This window comes from Lepidochelys kempii, chromosome 1, assembly GCF_965140285.1.
Source record: "Lepidochelys kempii isolate rLepKem1 chromosome 1, rLepKem1.hap1, whole genome shotgun sequence".
Classification (NCBI taxonomy): Eukaryota; Metazoa; Chordata; order Testudines; family Cheloniidae; genus Lepidochelys; species Lepidochelys kempii.
In genome coordinates, this window is record NC_136380.1 from 132,091,914 (window position 1) to 132,107,903 (window position 15,990).

The window sequence follows — 15,990 nt, forward strand, 5'->3', positions numbered from 1 at the left end:
CAAACAGGCCTTTTTATGTCTCCTGTGAAATGGTGTATTTTGCAAACATTATAAACTCTATTCCAAAGCTAGGGAACTGAAACTCAGAGGGAAAAATGAATCTATTCACTGGCTGAATTCTCAATGGCATTTCCGGTAATATTCAGGACATCCCCCTGTGGAACATATCTCAGGATGAGATCCTAATCTTAATATTCAAGTAACAAAAACTCTTTTCCTTTAGGTGTGTCCTATACTGTCCTAATGGTTTAGAGTGTGTGTGGGGGGGGGAGAGGGGGAGATCCCCATAAAAGTCCTTTACATTCCTGCAAAAATTTTGCTGCTCCTCTCCTCTTTTTTCACCTCCTATGTAGTCCTAGGTATGTTTTCTCCTGCAATTGCATTTACATGACAGTTTATCTGTTTGTTCCTTTACCCATCCAATGGCATAAGAAGAAAAGATTCCAAAATGCCAAGCAGTGGATTTTATTGTTACGTAGTTATGGTTCTCATGACAGCTCTGAAAAAAACACTCCACCTTTAATGATCACTTATTCATACAGCACAATTAAAATAAACACCAAAAGAACCCTTGGCTGGCATTTAAACTTCATTCAAATAAACAGTTCTTTCAAAAGGTAATCTATAGTTTCCTGCTCTAATATGGAATATTAGTGTTTGTGTTTAAATTGTTAAGAATTTGGTTCTGAACTCTCTGCCATTTAAAACACTCTCTCTCTCTCACACATATCATTTGGATAATAAAATGGTAATTCCCTTCAAAGAATGGCATTAATGGAAAGTGTGTAATTTAAAGATGGGCCCAAGCTACAATGTGTGTATCCACATCTGGACACATACTGCACTGATGATTAACAGTATTTGTATTCAGGAATTTGGTGTGAGCTCGGTAGAGTACACAAAACAATATATTTTACTGAGAGTTCTGTTTGCCAGCAATGTCCACAGGCACCCCACATTTTTAAAGGGAAATTTTGCCGATTGTAGAAACTATAATGCCACACTTTTCCATGTCTGGTACCATATGAAGCTAAGATTCAGGCTAACTACTCAGGGCCAAATTTTCAAAGGTATTTAGGTGCCTAAAGATACAGATGGATACTTTTGAAAATCTCACTAGGCACATAACTCTCATTGCTTAGGTGCTTTTGAAAATCCCACTAGGGAACTATCTGTATTTTTAAGTGCCTAAACACCTTTGAAAATCTGCCCTTTAGTCAAGGTGGTTAGTTAACTGCTACTGATAGGCCAAGTCTCCAAATGAGTGAAATGTTAATATCTTCATATGTGGCTTAACAGTGATTAGAAGAATTCACTTTATAGAGAGACCTGATCATGGTTAACTAGACAAGAATGAATCTGAAAAAGTGAAAAATGTAAACTGTATAAACAGATGTTACTGCGGCAAAAGAAAGATGATGTTTTTGGAAACATACCCATCTTTCTTGAACAGTAGAAAAAACTAACTAATTTGGGCAAACAGTTTGTTCAATGGTTAGCCAATACATAGGTTTTTTTTTTAATTCCTTGTTAAAATGAGTCTTCTCTGGAAATTTCCCAGCTAATGTTACATTGCATGTCTTGTCAGCAATCTTATAAAATTCCACAGTATGGTAAGCACACCCTGGACTACACTCATGGCATGTTTTGTTTTGTTTTTAATTTGCCCTCTGTTTTCTATTTGATCTTTTAATGTAAACTTGAAAGAAATTGTGCTGTTCAAACTTCTACTCAAAACAAATTATATTCTTGAAGTTGGTAGCAATAGAGATCCTTGGAAATATGTAAAAGAAATCAACAGGACTACTACACTCGGGAGCATAGGTGCCAACTCCATGGGTTTTCCAAGGCTGGAGCACCCATGGAAAAGAAATAGTGGGTGCTCAGCACTCACCAGCCACTGCTGTTTGCCACCCCTGCTTATCAGCTGATAGGAGGCAGTGCTGTTGCCAAACAGCTGTTTGGCAGCTTAGGGAGGGGCTTGAGGGAGAGTGGAGGAAGGCCTCCAGGAGGGGGCAGAGTGGGGTCGTGAAGAGGCGGAGTGAGGGTGGGGTCTTGGAGAAATGGGCAGAACAGGGGCAGGAAGAGGCAGCATGAAGGCGGGGCTTTAGGGAATGTGCAGAATGGGGACGGGGCCTCGGGGTGGAACGGGGGTGGAGCACCCCCAGGGAAAAGGAAAAGTTGGTGCTCAGGAGTGAAGTTAAATATGGGCAAAGGGTTGAAGGATTGACGCCTATGGTCTTTCACAACTACTTATAGTTTGGGGTGAGGTTCAGTCTCATGGAGGACTGGAGAAGAGTCATTATACAAGGAAGCCACAGTTGAAACAGACATGCACAGAGCATCTATATCCATGCTGAATATGCAGGCAGGGATGAGAGGTGTGCTATGTAGGTATGGACGAGAGGTTTGGGATTGAATCATGGGCAAGGGGCACTGTTTCCATGTAGGGGGTATCGAAATCTGAAGACACTATTCCAGCCCACTGTGGCCATGAAGAGATTTTGCTGCAGTCCTGGGGACTGTCTGTTTGGTGGGTGTATTGCATTCAGTGTTTCCCACCTGGGAAGCATGAATTTCACCATTATTGTTCATCTCATCCATCAATTACACATCCAACTTATATACTATATGTTTTACTATTAATTCTCTTATATGTTATTGTTTCATGGCTTTCACCAGGTGGATCTTAAATTTTGCCAGCACTTAAAGTTTAGGGATAGGCACCCAGAATTTAAGCATATAGGAAATAAATACTTTAAGTGTTGTTTAGCTTATAAAAGTATAACCAATATAACCAGAGTTGGCTGAATGCTCCCCTTTCCTTCCTCCGAATGGAGGGCAGCAAAAGGCCAGCGAGGGGAGGGTCGCTGTGCGAGTGCCGCATATGCCTCATATACCCACACTCAAAGAAGTCCCTCAACACCAGTAACATACAGGAGGGGCTCTGCACTTGTTCTGGAACTATGCAACACCAATGCCCACCCAGAGCTAGGCAGAAGCTGCTCAATGATGAATACCCCTCTGGCCCAGGTTGTTTAAATGCCCTAGCAATTTCCCACTGAGATTAATGCTGGTAAATGAGCATTGATTTCCCCATCATCACATTAGCTCCTCCTGGAAAAGGTAGGATTGCTCAGCAGTGATGAGGAAGCCAAAAGCACCATGTAAGCCAATTGGGAAACAAATTATTCAATGTGGACGGGAAATTTCTACACAGCTGGTCTCAGTGATCCCTGTAGTTGGGGCAACCTCCCCTTCCCCCCCGTTTAGTGGTGCTGGAGGTTCCTCACACAGACACACACACACACTTATTCCATAGGATCACTGTCCCCATGCTCTCATGGGGATGATGTGAGGGAAATGTGCTGCCCTAAACTTTGCTGTTATTTCACAGGGATATTTTCCTGTTGGAGGGAAGTATCTGGACCAATGTGATACTTTAAAGTGAAACTGTGTAATTGTTTGAGGAAATATAATAAAGTATCATGATAAATTAGTAAATAGCCATGTACTCAAACACTGATCTCCCTCCTGTATTAATTCTTACTAACTGAAATAATTCCTCGATGCATGGGCAACACTGCTGATTTCTCCACACTAACAAATGTATTGTCCAGTGGGTCAGATCCGGCAATCCTTACTCACTTTGCATAGTCCCATTAATTTAATGGAACTGCTTGCATATAGAAGGGTTGCAGGACTGGACCCAATGCCTGGTAGAGATCATTCTGGGAAGCATTCACATTATTTTTAACCCTACAGGATGAAAATGACCTGTTACAAACAAACCGTCTAAGCAAACAGTCACTTCATTTATCTTCCTGCACTAAGAAAGAGCTAGTTTTGTTTTCCAGTGATCTGGTTATAAAATCTTTTGTGGCAGCTTTCTATCTGCTTTGCCTTGCCCTGTGTTTTATTCTTCCCTGTAATTTAATTGATTATTCCTGTTCAGTTGATTTATCAGACAGTGCAGGAGAGATTTTTTGCCCCTCCCTGCTTCAATCCCTCTTAAGACATGCTTTGCTTTGCATTTCTGGTAAGAAAGCAAAGAATCAAATCTGAAGCCAAGTACAAATATTTTTTAAACATCTATACTTTCAAGCAAAAGTAAGAGGTAAAAAATTAAACACTAAGTGGAAACACTGATGAACTCAATAAAATGATGTTTAATATGGGGCAAATGCTATAGTCATGACTCAGGCAGAATACTAATAGAATGGGAGTTTGCCTAAGTAAAAATAGCTGTATTATCCCTAAATAAGAGTCACTAAAACATCAATTGTGTTGCAGCAATGGGTTTAGGACACAGTACTGCGACATTTTGCATTGGAAGGAAATCATTGCACTAAATTACAGTATGTTATTCTCACTGATGAGAATTACTGCAGTAAGCGATGAGACTTATGAAGTACATCTATAGCAGGGGTTCTCCAACTGGGGCTCATGACCCTTCAGGGGGTCACAAGGTGGTTACATGGGGGTTGGGAGCTGTCAACTCCCTGCCCCCATTAAATTAAATTACCCCCCCGACACACACCATTTTTAATGTATAAGGGGAGGGTCACACTCAGAGCCTTGCTGTGTGAAAGGGGTCACAAATACAAAAAGTTTGAAAACCACTGATCTATAGAGAATAAAGTTCCTCTTTTTTGATTCCATGGGAGTTATTCCCATTAACACACATCCTGAAGTGCATGTATAATTGCCATCATAAAACGGCATTCAGCCTGAATATTATTGCAAAAAGTGATCTATTTTAACACAGAAGGACAGATCCTACATTGCTTGCATGCCCCAAGTTCAGTGATATTAATGGAACATTCAGAATGAGGCCCATAAAGAGGAGAAGATCGAGTCCAGAGAAGTCAATCTGGCCTTCCAACCTCTGGCATTCACTGGCATGCATATATGTGTATATATATATATATATATATATGTATATATATATACACACACACACACACACACATATATATATAATTAGATGCTCTGAATCATAAATAGAAATATGTACTGGAGGGTGTAGTAAAGCCATCAATAAATGTGTTGTAAAATAATATATTATCCCCTACACTTCCTGGAATGGACAGAACAGAAGTCAAGTTATGGAAGGAGGCTGTCTAGTCTTCATTGCATCTTTCCTCTCTTCCCTTGGCCCACAAAGACTCTTTTGAAAGTGCCACAGAGTGATATAGGTTTTCTGTGTGGGGTTATGGTGGGCTAGTTTGGGGCTGCAGGGACAGCTGCAACAACATCACCAGAAAGTTAGAGGGTCTCTGTGTCGACGGCCTGTGCCTCCAGGAAACCACAGGACTAGTGTTGAAAACCCCTGCCGTTCATAAAAACAATTTTCTCAACACCGGCACTCCCATCTAGCACTTCCCCCCGTGGGAACAACAACAACAAATCCAAAATTCAAAGACAAAACAAAAAGACCTGAAACAAACAAATCAACAACAAAAAAACAATCCTAAGAAAGGAGAAGAGCCAGAGACACTATAAAAACCACTAGGGACTCTACTGTTGCTAAGCTATTTCACATAGAAAATATTCAGATACTACAGTCATGGGCAGCAGTAGCAATTCTTAGATAGATCGATCCATGGTTGAAGAATAAACCTGGTTTCCAGACAGAAATCCAAGGAAACTTCACAAGTCCAAAGCTGTGGTTGCCCCGCATCTACACATCAGTAACCTGCCCCGCAGAATGGTCTAGCTCATTGTAACCACGTATACAAAAACAATTTCTTAACGATTATTAATATACTGCATGAACAACATTTCATTGTTTTAAGTTTTATTGAGAGAAGATTTAATGTAATTATTTATTTAAAATAAAAGGGTTTCTTACAGATAAAAATAGTCTTTATACCAATATTTTACTTCAGTTTAACTGTCTTTCAATTCAAAGGATCCACAAAGCACCCTATATAGTAGGCACTTCATCCATCATTAAAACACAATCATCACAAACATAAAACACATTAAACACAATCATCTCTGATTTGGAGCATGAGAGCTGTTTAATATAGGTCACTGCAACACTTCACAACTTCATGATAATAAGTGAAGAAGAATACCACAGCCACTTGCACCTGCAGCGGTAAATTTCTTCTCTTATTTGTTATCTGGCCAAGACATCAGTACTAAGATCAAAATTCTTGTTAAAGTCATGAGACCTCTATTTTTACTGAATTTGTTATGCTCCTTGAATAAATTAAAATGTTAGATTTAGAATATTTAAAAAAAAAACATGCACCCAAAACCAATACAGAGTTTTGAGGGGGAGTAGAAAACTTCTGATCTATACTTACTTTAACATTTCATTCCACCGTGTGTTCCATTTCATGTCTTTTAGGGATAGACATGAGCATGATTTCTACAACTCTTTTCATTGTTATTTGTATTAAAGTAGCAGAGGCCATTCAGGAGTAAGGCACTATCATAGTGGGTAACTGCAAAACAAGATCGAATCCCTGCCCCCAAAGAACTTTCAGTTTAATTTTAAAAACAAGGAGTGATTATAATCATCAGAGCGAGGACAACAGTAACAGTGATAAGCTGTAGGTGTGCTGTGGGTGAAATAGGTCATTTAAAGCCATTATTTATTTATTTTAAATACTAAGATATAAATTCATAGGCATCCCTGACAGACAAGATGCTAGAATCTGCTGTGGTGAAGAAGAGGGAGCCATGATCACACTCACAGGTCAGGAAGATGATTTTAACCATCGCATTTTGAATTAATCTGAATGGGGGGCAAGGTGGATATTGTACAGCCAAAGAAGAGTAGGTTGACATGATCAAGTCAGGAGATGATGAACAGTTTAATTGTGGGCATAGAGTGGAACAGCCAGATCTTTTAAATGTCGTGCAGAAATAAGCACCAAGATTTGAAAGCGCCTGGATGTGAGGAGCTAAGATAAGGGTAATTTCAATGATGAATTGAAGAATCTTCAGGGTTCCTAAAAATCACTTGCAAAAGTCAAGAGGAAAAGGGATCATTCCTTTGGTAGGATGTGACTTCAGACCTGGTATTTATTTTAATGTATTTTTATGTGGACATTAATTTGAGATGCACATTTATAGATAGCTACAAGGCAAAACCACTATCATTGTTAGCATATATTCAAGTAACTGCACGTGGGGATATTGATCATCGTACTAAACCAGAGGTGGGCAAACTACGGCCCTCGAGCTCCTGCTGGGGAGCAGGGTTAAGGGCTTGCCCCACTCCGGTGCTCCAGCCGGGGAGCAGGGTCGGGGGCTGGCCCCCCCAGTGCATACTGTGACTCCGAACAGCTCCTGGAAGCAGCGTCATATCCCACCTCTGGCTCCTACATGTAGGGGCAGCCAGGGGGCTCCACACGTTGCCCCCGCCCCAAGTTCTGCCTCCAGACTCCTGTGGACTGGGCAGCACGCAGAGCCACCTGGCCGCACCTCCATGTAGGAGCTGGAGGGGGGACATGCTGCTGCTTCTGGGAACTGCTTGAGGTAAGTGCCATCCGGAGCCTGCACCCCAACCCCCTGCCCAAGTCCAGAGCCCCCTCCTGTGCTCCAACCCGCTGCCCCAGCCCAGAGCCCCCTCCCGCCCTGAACTCCTCATTTCTGGCCCCACCCCAGAGCCCTCACCATCAGCCGGAGCACTCACCCTCTCCCACACCCCAACCTCCAATTTTGTGAGCATTCATGGCCCGCCATACAATTTCCATACCCAGAGGTGACCCTCGGGCCAAAAGGTTTGCCTACCCCTGTACTAAACTGATACACTGTGTAACAATCCCTACTTGATTCTGGAAGGCAGTGAAAGCTAAGCCCTTTTTGGCTTCCAAACCTAATTAGACACTTACATTTTATGGCATTTGTCTTTTAGGAAAGATGAAAACATAAAAGAAGTTGTTAGGCGCTATATTTACTGAGAAGCAGGGGATCATAAAACACATGAAGCCAGTAAAGATTTTTCCTGCTATCAGAATGTATTGCTCACCCACATTTACTCCAGTGCATATGCTGGCAGATATTATGTTGAATCCTGGTGCATGACCTCTGTTGACAATCAGTACAGTCCCAAACTTAGGTGGAGGCAGGCCAGAAAATGGGCATATGCAGGGCAGCCAGGAAGCCCTATTCTCTCTCCATTTACATTCATTTTCTGGTTTTACTTTCTTATAATCCTGATATTAGGCCCAATCCTACAGAGAGGTCCCACTGGCTTCAATGGGAATGCCACATGCAGATTGAGGCCTTTTGGCCTCACTCAACCAAACCACTATCTACTTCAATGGGAGTTTTGCATAAGGCCAAATTCTACCCCCCGGCAGAAAATCTTACAAAGGGCACTTTAAGGGGGTGTGGAATCCTCTCCGCACCCTCAGGATGTGGAGTACAAGCAGGAGTGCCAGAACCTCGGTAGAATTGGAGGGGGGGAGGGCACAAGGCCCCACCTATCTCTGTGGCCCTTCCCCCTGCTCCTCTTCTCCCCCCCAAGACCCTGCCCCCTGGCCAGGCCGGAAGTCAGAGCCGGGCAGTGGTAAGAGCCACCTGGGGAGTCCTGGACCCTCCACCTGCCCTGGGTGGGGGGCTGGGGTGTCCCTGGCTTGTGTTCCCACCCTCTGGGGCATGCCACGCAGAGCAGGTGGAGGGTCCAGTGCTTCCCACAGCAGCCTGAGCTCCCTGGGCAGCTCTTACCACTGCCCAGATCCAGCTTCCGGCTTGGCCACGGGGCAAGAGGAGGAACAGGGATGGGGCCATGGAGAGGGGCCTGGATTCATGTCGAGGGGGGACTAAGGCCCACCTCCCTCCTCCTCCTCATCACTTTTCTTCTCACAATACATTGCATCCCTGAAACCTGTGCCCTAAAGCCCTTCCTTATATACCACCACATAGCACTGCTCTGGAGATGTGCATTCTCTCTGTGTATCCTTTCACCATCCAGGAAGAATGATCAGCAGTGGTTTCTCTGTATTTGGGCTTGCCAAGCAAATAGGATATTTTGGGGGCAGAACTGCTTGATGGGGTTCACTGTAAATATATCAGTGTTAGAGCTTCTCCACCTTTGACATAGATGGGTTCATTGTAGTCCCTGCTTAAAGACAGAACTTTCAACAAACCTTCTGTCTTCTTCCAGTAGACTTTGATCTGAAGGTGATTGTCTTGATAGAAAGGAGCTCCAATTTCAAGACGACGAGCTGGTCTTCTTCTTTGAAAGGGTGGAAGAGGATCAGCTAGTCCTTTCCGGGTTTTCCCAATTGGAGAGGTCTGTTCTTCTGCAACATACAACACCATCAGGAAATATCTTGGTTTAATACAGTGCAACCTAAACACTGAAGCATTGTGCTAATAGTGTTTGAGAGTCAGAAAATGAAACTGACAGAAACTAACCATTCTTATTTCATTGCCCAAACTGAGTGAAATAAATGCAAAAAATAAACAAAACATCAAGGATAAAGAAGCAAATTAGTTCTTTAATATTCTTTCAGTTTTAAGAGTATTTTAAATCTATTTTAATGTAAGAATGTTCCATAGTTCTATATTCCCTTCCTTCAAAGTTCTACTGTATTTATACTTAGATTTAATTTAATTTAATAAAAGTATTTACTACTTAGTCCTGCCATGAGTGCAGAGGATTGGCCTAGATGACCACTAAAGGTCCTTTCCAGTCCTACGATTCTATAATCCTAGGAGCAAGAAATGTTGATATTTGATACTTTGAGATTCTAATGGGCATTATATGTAGTTGTAGTTTTGTATAACATTTTGGGTGCTATATTTTCAAACAGTAGTTAAATACACACAAACACAGTATACAATACACAAGTACAGTATAGAATATAACCTACAGGGTGTAGGTGCTACGTTAAAATAAATATGCCTTTTTATATTGAAACAGCTTACTAACATATGTCAGTATTTAGGAACAGAATTTAAAAATACCCCAGGCATCTGCAGTTTAAAAACAGTAGTATTGTATCCAAGCTTTGAATCAACACTTTCACTACCTGAAAGTTGCAAATTCGAATTTAGGGGACAATATTTACATCTGATTATGAAACATGATGTATTTAATTAATTACAGTACTTAAATGGAAAGTAAAGATGCAAACAACCAAAAAGCTGCTGAGAAAGGAGAGGAGACTCAGGTTTGATTTATTAACTAAAATAATTGGATAAAATGTAAATTTGAAGGTTCTGCCTTATTTACAACTAGTTCTTCCCTTTCGTCTATCCATTCTTGGGAACAATCAGGGGCTTGAATAAGACTATCCCTACATATCTATCACTTCAGAAAGAGGTGTTCATGTTGTATGTTTCACAAGAATGAAGCAGACAAGCAGAGTGGAATGATAAAATAATATGTTCCTGAGCACGGAAAAACCCCTTAGGGTCTGATCCAAAGCCCACTGAAGTCAATGATAATCTTTCCGTTAACTTCAATTACCTTACTGGGCTTTGGATCAAGTCCTTTGTTTTCTGTAGTTGGTGGAACCAAAAAGATTTTCAAGATTATGAGGCTGTGGTGGGGTATCTGCCCCATACTGCCAGAAGAGGGGTTATAGCAGGTCTGGGAGGCTATACAGGAGGCAGCCAATTAGGCAAGGGCTTGTAGAGACAGCCAATCGGGAGAAGGTTTAGAGAGACAGCCAATCAGGGCCAGGCTGGGCCATATAAGAAGGGCTGCTGAACAGACCAGCTTGAGTCACTCCCTGGAGTTTGAAGAGGGAGGACAGCACCATGGTCAGAGCAGTGCTGGACAGGTCAGGGGAGCATAAGTGAGCTCCTGGCCAACCCCTGCCAGACTGAGGCCCTGATACAAGGGTGGAGAAGGTGCTAGAGCAGTGGGGAAAATGGCCCAGGGGAAAAGATGGTGGGGGTTGGAGGTGTTGCAGAGCGTGACTGCCGCCCGCCCCCCACCTTTGGCCCCAGTTGCCACTGACACAGGTGGATAGACCCTGGACTGCAGCCTGCCACTGAGGCAAGTGGCTGGTCAGAGAACTGCCGGCCCTCCTGGAAGATGGGGGGGGGGGGGACTGAGTGGGGCACAGCTGGACGGCTGTGTCCAGAAGAGGACACCGCAGTCCTGAGGGTGACATAGGTCCTGACAACAGAAATGACAGCAGCAAGATGCCACTAGATGAAAGCGCACTGGCAAACCAGAGCTAATTGCCAGGATGGCCAACAGGAGGTGCTGTGGTGTTGAGTGATGCGCTCCATTACAGAGGCATGCTCTAATGTGTCATAAATAGGTAAAATTTGGCTTGTCATCCTTGAAAAGTTATTTGCAGTGTTGGTCCGGTGATGTTAGAAAGCCAAGGTGAGTGAGGTAATATCTACTGGACCAACTTCTGTCAGTGAAAGAGACAAGTTTTAGAGCTACAGTGCTGTGTAGCTCAAAAGCTTGTCTCTTTCACCAACAAAAGTTGGACCAGTAAAAGATATTATCTCAGCCACCCTATCTCTCTAAATATCCTTGAAAAGTGTCTCTCTGGCAATGAGCAATTATAATATTTATTTAGCAAAAATACTCTGTAAATTAATGATATCTCCTTTAGAATCAGGCACTAGTGATATACCCTATAATGGGCACAGGCTGAATTTAAGGGAATGAAGCGCCAAATTCCCGCTGAAATTCAGCTCTGCTTTCTTAGTTTCATCGATTCCAAGGCTAGAAAGGACCATTGTGATCATCTAGTCTTACCTGCTGTATAACACAGACCATAGAACTTCTCCAAAATAATTCCTAGAGAATATATTTTAGAAAAAAGCATCCAATCTTGACATTTCATCCAATCTTCATTTACCTCTTCTCAGTGAATTTAGAGTAGAATACTAACAAACAACAGGAAGGGAAAATAATGCTCACAACCAAATTATAGAGGCTTTGAATATCATACAGTGGTGTTTGCTGGATCACTTTACAGTGTGGGAATAAATGGTCTGGAATAGATATTTTTCTGGCATTTTACGTACTGATTACTTTCATACACAACAGCAACTACGATATATAGTGCAAAAATCTCTGGGCTAGATTCTCAGTTGATGCAAATTGATGTAGCTCCACTTAAGTCACGAATGACTAAATAACAGCTAATCATAATATTCATGCAATATTTCACTTTCCATGAATATCCTCACACACACGTGCATGCAAGCTGTTTATGCAACTGTTCATGAAAAAAATGAATAAAGAGTTGTGAATCAAAGTGAATTGAATTGATTTGTGGTCAAAATGAAATCACAGGCTTTAATTTAATTAATGTTCTTGAATATTTGTGTGCAAATCTACTAAGGTCAACATTACTAAAGACAATAACAGAGATTTGAGACCAACCAGAAGTATAGCTCTGTCATGTACTTGGATTTAAAAAACCCTATAAAACCAGTCAAAGCAATTGCCTAAAAATTCACCAAAGTAATATGAAATAGATCATGACTAAAAAGAAATGAGATGAGATCGATAGACTTCACAGAAATATAATCCAGTCTATTTTCTGAAGCTATAGAGGGTAAAAGAGTCCAGGAGAGATTAGACTATCCCAAAGAAACTGTAGAAGAGAATTTAAAGTTAGTTGTGGTGATGAGTGCCGTTGAAGTGAACAGTAACTGATGAAACCACAAAACTCACATATGCAGTTTAGGATAAATGAACCCCTGTTGGTAAAGATTTTGTTAGTCAGTCAAATATGATCATGGGGCCGGACGAGTTGCATCCAAGAGTGCTGAAGGAATTGGCGGCTGTGATTGCAGAGCCACTGGCCATTATCTTTGAAAACTCGTGGCGAACCGGGGAAGTCCCGGATGACTGGAAAAAGGCTAATGTAGTGCCAATCTTTAAAAAAGGGAAGAAGGAAGATCCTGGGAACTACAGGCCAGTCAGCCTCACCTCAGTCCCTGGAAAAATCATGGAGCAGGTCCTCAAAGAATCAATCCTGAAGCACTTGCATGAGAGGAAAGTGATCAGGAACAGCCAGCATGGATTCACCAAGGGAAGGTCATGCCTGACTAATCTAATCGCCTTTTATGATGAGATTACTGGTTCTGTGGATGAAGGGAAAGCAGTGGATGTATTGTTTCTTGACTTTAGCAAAGCTTTTGACACGGTCTCCCATAGTATTCTTGTCAGCAAGTTAAGGAAGTATGGGCTGGATGAATGCACTATAAGGTGGGTAGAAAGCTGGCTAAATTGTCGGGCTCAACGGGTAGTGATCAATGGCTCCATGTCTAGTTGGCAGCCAGTATCAAGTGGAGTGCCCCAAGGGTCGGTCCTGGGGCCGGTTTTATTCAATATCTTCATAAATGATCTGGAGGATGGTGTGGATTGCACTCTCAGCAAATTTGCGGATGATACTAAACTGGGAGGAGTGGTAGATACGCTGGAGGGGAGGGATAGGATACAGAAGGACCTAGACCAATTGGAAGATTGGGCCAAAAGGAATCTGATGAGGTTCAATAAGGATAAGTGCAGGGTCCTGCACTTAGGACGGAAGAACCCAATGCACAGCTACAGACTAGGGACCAAATGGCTAGGCAGCAGTTCTGCGGAAAAGGACCTAGGGGTGACAGTGGACGAGAAGCTGGATATGAGTCAGCAGTGTGCCCTTGTTGCCAAGAAGGCCAATGGCATTTTGGGATGTATAAGTAGGGGCATAGCGAGCAGATCGAGGGACGTGATCGTTCCCCTCTATTCGACATTGGTGAGGCCTCATCTGGAGTACTGTGTCCAGTTTTGGGCCCCACACTTCAAGAAGGATGTGGATAAATTGGAGAGAGTCCAGCGAAGGGCAACAAAAATGATTAGGGGACTGGAACACATGAGTTATGAGGAGAGGCTGAGGGAGCTGGGATTGTTTAGCCTGCAGAAGAGAAGAATGAGGGGGGATTTGATAGCTGCTTTCAACTACCTGAAAGGGGGTTCCAAAGAGGATGGCTCTAGACTGTTCTCAATGGTAGCAGATGACAGAACGAGGAGTAATGGTCTCAAGTTGCAGTGGGGGAGGTTTAGATTGGATATTAGGAAAAACTTTTTCACTAAGAGGGTGGTGAAACACTGGAATGCGTTACCTAGGGAGGTGGTAGAATCTCCTTCCTTAGAGGTTTTTAAGGTCAGGCTTGACAAAGCCCTGGCTGGGATGATTTAACTGGGAATTGGTCCTGCTTTGAGCAGGGGGTTGGACTAGATGACCTTCTGGGGTCCCTTCCAACCCTGATATTCTATGATTCTATGATTCTATGATCTGCATTGGAATCTGAAAGCAGAAAAGTGTCAAAGCATAAAAAAGGAAAGTGAAGCAAACATTCCGCTTTCCCTTCCTCCTCAGCAACACGACCTGTTAGTGAACTCAGCAGTGAGATTGCAGAGGCTCAGTGCAACACAAACTCTAGAAGCATTTTTGGGCGCTGGTGATGTGGCAACAGTGCCCAAAACAGTGAGCCAGATTCTGACGTTAGTGAAACCAGTCTGAATCCACAAGAGGATCCACTAAACAAAAAGGAGATACTCCAGATTTACACCAATGGAAGAGAGATCACAATCTGCCCAGTGACTGTGCTGAAAACTATCTAACAACATTAAATACTAATTCATAGCATTGATATACCAACTTTCTTCAAAGAACCTCAAAGTTCTTATGAAACATAACTGACTAACAAGATGCCTCTGAAGTAGACAAGTAGATGTTATTATCCCCATTTTATAGATGGGGAAAGAAGTTTCTTGTGCAAAGTCACTCGGTGATCAAGTATCCGAGGACAGGACTTTTAGTCCCTAATCTCAGTTCAATATTCTAACTACTTGATCATGTATCATTGTGTCTATAGTTTACATGGTTAACACTGTTCTATAAAGTTTTTACTTTAATTCAAGCTCACTTGATTAGTTTTATGATCAAAATCTACTTATTATCTGCAACAGATCTGCTAAGTCTTACATAGTTGGGGTTAATTTTAAAAGCATTTTTAACCAGAATTTCACTATGATGATAATGAATTGTGAAATGTGTTTCAATTACACATTGCCAGTCCCATATTTTCTTAGAATCTTGCTCATATCAAATAATGCCACTATGAGCCTTGCTTCAGGGGACAGATAGCACAATAACTCAGAGCATTTGGCTTTTGAAGTTCTGCATTCATGCCTTTGCTATAAGACAAGCAATATTCTGCTTACATTTGAACTACCCAGTTTTGTGATCTGTTACTACAATCTGAATAACAGGTAAAGAGATTTTGCTAACAAATTCTGGGCTGATTCTGCTCCCATGAAAATAAATAGTAAAAGTTCTACTGAATTCAATGGGAGAAAGACTAAGCCCTTAATTTGCTGTGCTTTGCTAACTTCATCCAGAGTTAGCCTAAGCATTTTCATATGTTTCAGTGTTGCCTGTTCTCATGATTTTATGGCAAGTCTCACAATATTTGTTGATTTTCTTTAAAAAGCCTTAGAATCATAATATTGTGTGAGAATCTCTGCTTTCATTTTTTAAAAAAGTAAGGCCCAGATCCTCAAAGGCAGTGATTTCAATGGGAGTTAGGCACCCAAATGCCTTTGAGGATCTGGGTGTAAGTTTCTAACCCTCATGGTTGCGGAGAAAAGCTTAAAAACATGAACTCTAACAGCTCAAAAACCGGAATGGAAAAAAAACAATCCTCCCACCCCCAAATAATTACTATTAATCTCATGATTTTTAAGATAATCTTTAGAGCCTGGCATATACTTTTTGAAAGCTTGGGGCTGGCAGTTCTGGGGCCTGCTGAACAATTTTTCAACCCTTCCCCGTACCCACCCACATACACACACCAAGCACAACTTACTGGTACTCACAGCAATGACACTTTTATAACCAGATTTAGCCTGAGGGCTTGAAGAAAGATAGCAAAATAATCCTTTGGGGTATATCCAAATGTAACTGACTCATTTCATATAAAAATAATGTGTGTGTGTGTTGCAGGCAGAAGGGGAAGGAAACTCAGTTCTGTCTCTCCCTCCTGTTT

The 15,990-nt window shown here is 42.0% G+C and overlaps 1 protein-coding gene across 1 annotated transcript in view; it reads right to left on the bottom strand.

Annotated features, from left to right (window-relative positions):
- The window catches only part of ANOS1 (anosmin 1), a 182,688-nt gene that overhangs the window by 20,130 nt on the left and 146,568 nt on the right, over positions 1–15,990 (bottom strand). Inside the window, exon 9 of the mRNA XM_073327881.1 lies at positions 9,114–9,269. Within this exon, the coding sequence (XP_073183982.1) occupies positions 9,114–9,269 (156 nt within the window). The remainder of the gene's footprint in view (positions 1–9,113; positions 9,270–15,990) is intronic.